General features: G+C 43.0%; 1 protein-coding gene across 1 annotated transcript; it reads right to left on the bottom strand.

The window, feature by feature from the left end:
* Positions 1–1,725: 1,725 nt before the first annotated feature.
* Positions 1,726–3,609, bottom strand: uqcrfs1 (ubiquinol-cytochrome c reductase, Rieske iron-sulfur polypeptide 1). Its single transcript, XM_080530417.1, has 2 exons — positions 3,368–3,609; positions 1,726–2,482 (listed from the first exon to the last, which is right to left on the bottom strand). Exons 1-2 carry the CDS (start codon positions 3,579–3,581, stop codon positions 1,875–1,877), a joined length of 822 nt encoding a protein of 273 aa, XP_080386543.1. The 5' UTR covers positions 3,582–3,609; the 3' UTR covers positions 1,726–1,874.
* Between the last annotated feature and the right edge of the window lie 848 nt (positions 3,610–4,457).

Genomic DNA, 4,457 nt, shown 5'->3' with positions numbered 1-4,457 from the left:
GGATGATGTAGTGTCCTGACATCCCTTGTGATAAATAATCATTATATCAAACAGAGGAGAGCACAGAGGCACCTAGCAGGCTGGGTTGAAATGGCACCAGATAGCCTGTGGCCCTGTAAGTGGCAAGGCACAGAGGTGACGAAGTTGAGGTTACGTCAGGCAACGTGGAGAGTAGGGTTGAGTAAACATCTGTTAGATTAATGAATCCACTAATACCAGAGTGCATCATTTGCAGATGTATGATAAGGAAAATGATCGTTGAAAAGAAAAACATTGTTGAAAAAGGGATGGGGGGGCCATCAATTGAAAATATCAGAAAATCAACAGAATGTAGGCCTAATTGCTAATCATGCTGCATCTCTTTCAAATAAATACTCATCTAACTTATCTGTCTACATTTAATAATAATTCATTTTATATAGTGTTACATTAATGCATAGAGAATGCTGCCAACTGAGATGGCTTCAGGCCTTTGTCAAGTGACAAAAACATGCCACAACAGATTTATGTAGCAAACTTATTTTCTCCCCTCTCCTCCTTCAAGCCATGCTCCTTCTAAGGACCGGAGTATGTGTGCAATGTTTGACCTGAAGACATGTTAGACATCTGTCACAAGCCAGGAAAACCTGCTAAAAATACAGCTATGGTTCAAGACCACAACATGATATGATTGTGAAAGCATTGTCAACAACCTATGTGGTGGGCCTTCACCCAGCCATCAGTTTCACAAGAAACCTAGGCATGTGAATAAAGCCAAACTATGTGCATGGCAATTTACATCCTTGGGACAGTTCAGCCAACCAATAGCATGTGCTTTTATTGGAGAGGCTTGTATATCCCAGGGAAAAAAAACTTGTTTTCATACTGACCCAAACATACTGACTCAATCCAATTTAGTATACATGAAATCTCTCAGGAAAAAAAAACTTAAGAATTAGTCGTGCATGGCTTGTCTCTCTACAGCCCCAGAGATACATCAAGCACTTCTATTATTAGCTGGTTATTAGTCAATGAAGCATGGGAATGCCAGACGGGTTGAACAGCCATTACCCTCCTAATCACCAGAGCTCTCAGTCAAGCCCACCTCAGATCGCAGGAGCAGCAGGCTTCTCTTCCCAGAAACACACCTCAAGCGGTTACTGACAGGACAACGCAGTTGGCAGGAAACTCTATGTGGATGTATTTACTGCATGTATAGAACATCGTGTGAAATTAAACAAACAAAGAAAACATACAATTCAATTGTATTCAAATGAGACTCCAGTGTGTGGCGCCTCCACCATTCCCCTGAGGTTGAGGAGCACGCTTTAGGCCTGGGCCCAATTATCACACAAAATATCAGACATCGTTTTTAACCTTTATTCGCTTAAATTAACATAAGTATACATTTTGACATATCTCTGTAGGCAAATGGACCACCAACTCATGAATATATGAAAAAATATATCTGACTATTTGATCTGTTGGTCATCCATTTGGCAGTCATCATTGTCTTCACCCACTGGACACAGACCTGTCTTGTCTCGAGGTCGTGTTGATTATGTGGCCACCACGAAAACACCAAGCAAGCAGCAGGTTACATCTTTGTAGCTGTACCACCAAAACATCAGTACTAACATCCCATGGTTAACAAAGGGAGGCCTAAGATAAGACTGTACATTTACAATCCGTATCATATTTTTAAGGTGAGATTGAGTGAATAAATAAACTGAACAAAGGCTGCCGATCAGTTAAAATGTACATTTATTACTTACAATTATCATTGTCACCCTGAAGCATAAGTTGTGTCCGCTAATGGATGGAATAACAAATCAGACAGATAGAAGTATCTGAACATAACTGCTCTGTGGAAAGAAAAAGTCAGTCCAGCGTTATCAGCCGACAATCACAAGGTCATCAACAAACTCATAGTAGGGCACCTCCAGGTTGAGGGGGGCTGGGCCTTTTCGGATGCGTCCGGAAGCGTCGTAGTGAGAGCCGTGACAAGGGCAGTAGTATCCACCATAGTCCCCGGCGTTCGCTATGGGCACACAGCCCAAATGGGTACATACTCCAATGACGATGACCCATTTCGGGTTGGCGACACGGTCCTTGTCGTGCTCGGGGTCGCGCAGCTCAGCCAGGTTCACGGCGGCCTCCGTCGCAATCTCCTTCTCGGTACGGTGACGGACAAAGAGGGGCTTGCCTCTCCACTTGAAGGTCATGTTCTTGCCCTCCGGGATGTCGGTCAGCTTAACCTCGATCTTGGACAGGGCCAGGACGTCAGCCGAGGCGCTCATGGAGGAGACAAACTGTGAGACCACCGTCTTGGCCGAGTACACGCCCACCACCGCAGAGGCCCCCGAGAACAGGTAAGAGAAGACTCTCCTCGCTTCCGCACTGTCTTGGGAGGTCTTCTTGGGGTCCAACACCTCAGGTCGCCGGTAGTCAGAGAAGTCTGGCATCTTGATGTCAGTGTGAGCGTAGCGGACTCCAGCACGTGCTGAAAAAAAAAAGATTAGGAGATGCATGTTGAAAAACTAATGAAAAACACATTACAAGAGATAGAGATAGATGTAGCTAGCTAATACTCTGGTAGTGATAAACCAGAGATTGACACAGCCATATCCCAAGATTTTTCATGCAAAATGGTATTGTGCTAGACATATTAACATTAATAACTAAGAGTTATTAACAGTTCCAAGCGGGGTATGATTTGGAAACAGCTATGTTGGAGGAGCCCAGGTCAGAAACTAGCTAGTAGCTAGCCGAAAAGCAATGTTGTTCAACCCAGTTGGGTTGAATATTCAGCTAAGATAGCTAGCTCGCTAACTGCCCTAGCTAGTTATGCTATTCAGCTATCGTCAGCTAGATCAAGAGACTTCATAAATCCTACATACCATTTTCAAAAGTTCAATACGACTCCTGGAATGGGATCAGAAGCCCTCCCAAAATATGATCTTTGAAACTGTGTTATTATAGCATTATTAGACTAATGACCCCCCAGTCAAGCAGCAGTCAACCAGGGGGGTATTCCATCAACGTCGCTAAAGGAAAATCTAGGCTTATTTTGACAAGTCTCGCGAGATCTATCAAGATATGCCTGGATCTTTTTAAGAGTCTCGCGAGACTTAACGAAATAAGCCTGGATTTTTCTTTAACGAGTTTGATGGAATACCCCCCAGGCCTCGGCTGGCTAGCTCGCTAACAGAAGCTAAGCTACACTAATGACACACACACACACACACACACACACACAGCTTTAGCAAAGCTCGCTGGGGTAATCTTAAGAACAGCCGATGAATAAATCAGCAGGATGCTTGATTATTAACAACATTACGGTAATTAGATACGATCCAATCAAATCTGTCAGAGCTGTCAGACTTACCGTTGATGCTAACCGAGACCGCAGGCCCAGTCCTGGCACTCTGGCCGTTCAGAGACTCCCGGCAGAGGAACGGTTTCTTCCTATCTAACAGTATGTTAGACTCTCCTTTCACAACCACTCCCGGTATCAGGGCTTTGAGGGGTCCAGCCACGGCAAAGTTGGTCGCTTGTAAGTAGGGGGTGAATGTCCCCGATCGAGCAGCGATGGACATCATTTTGGCTGTGTGGCTCGGTGGCTCTGACCTTGCCTTGCAAACAGAGAGAGGGAACGTAACGTGCCTACGTCGGACGTCCGGTTACGTCATGACGAGCCCACGCACGCTGAACGTGCTATCCCATTATGTATTATCATGTCGTGATGTTAGAATTATAAGGTTCTATCTCCATTTTTGTAAAAAAAAAAAAGAAAAAAAAAGTTTTTTACATCATCTGATCCATTAGGTGTTTATTAATGCCTGTGTGTGGTGTTATTTTTTAAATGTTGAAATGTTTTAGTTAGTAATTCATAAAATACAAAGGTTCCATCTCACAAAACATAATGGAATGTAAAAACTTTGACGCTCAATATCTCTGAACTACCCTAAAGGGAGATAGAACCTTATAATTCTAAACTCACGATGTACTGATTTGTTGAAAATAAATGCCCATTTTCTCTCATCTCTACTTTTCTAGATGCCATGAATTGCTGCTGCGTGTAGTGTTTGACAATCACATTATAGGGATAGATGCAGCAGCAACTCATCCCCCCCCAAAAATACAAGCCTACAATAAGATATTTGGGTACATTATGAATGCAAAGAACAAGTATTTTAATGTAAATTGTTGTGTCAGGCAAGTACAATATTCTTCTTCTTCTTGTTGGTTGTCTGGTTGTTGTTGTTATTAATATTATCATTATTAATATGAACATTATTAGCATTATTATTAGCATTATTATTATCACACATTATTATCATACATTAACACGTGTCCGACCTGTACTGCAGTGAACACATTGCTGTCAGCGCTCCTTCCTTTAGGGAGCTGGTGAACTTTCCTGTCCTCTGGCTGTGGTGGCCAGTGAATTTAATCTCTTAAAGAGGTAATCTCAC

The sequence above is a fragment of the Nansenia antarctica genome (assembly GCF_963989245.1).
Source record: "Nansenia antarctica genome assembly, chromosome: 4".
NCBI lineage: Eukaryota > Metazoa > Chordata > Actinopteri > Argentiniformes > Microstomatidae > Nansenia > Nansenia antarctica.
The sequence above is the reverse complement of the archived record's forward strand: the minus strand, read 5'-3'. Positions and strand labels throughout refer to the sequence as shown.

Excerpts from the sequence above, each read along its gene's own strand:
- uqcrfs1 (XM_080530417.1), bottom strand. The coding sequence starts at position 3,581 with ATGATGTCCATCGCTGCTCGATCGGGGACATTCACCCCCTACTTACAA. Across the intron at positions 2,483-3,367 it reads GGTCTCGGTTAGCATCAACG|CACGTGCTGGAGTCCGCTAC; the intron begins GTAAGTCTGACA and ends TTTTTTTTTCAG.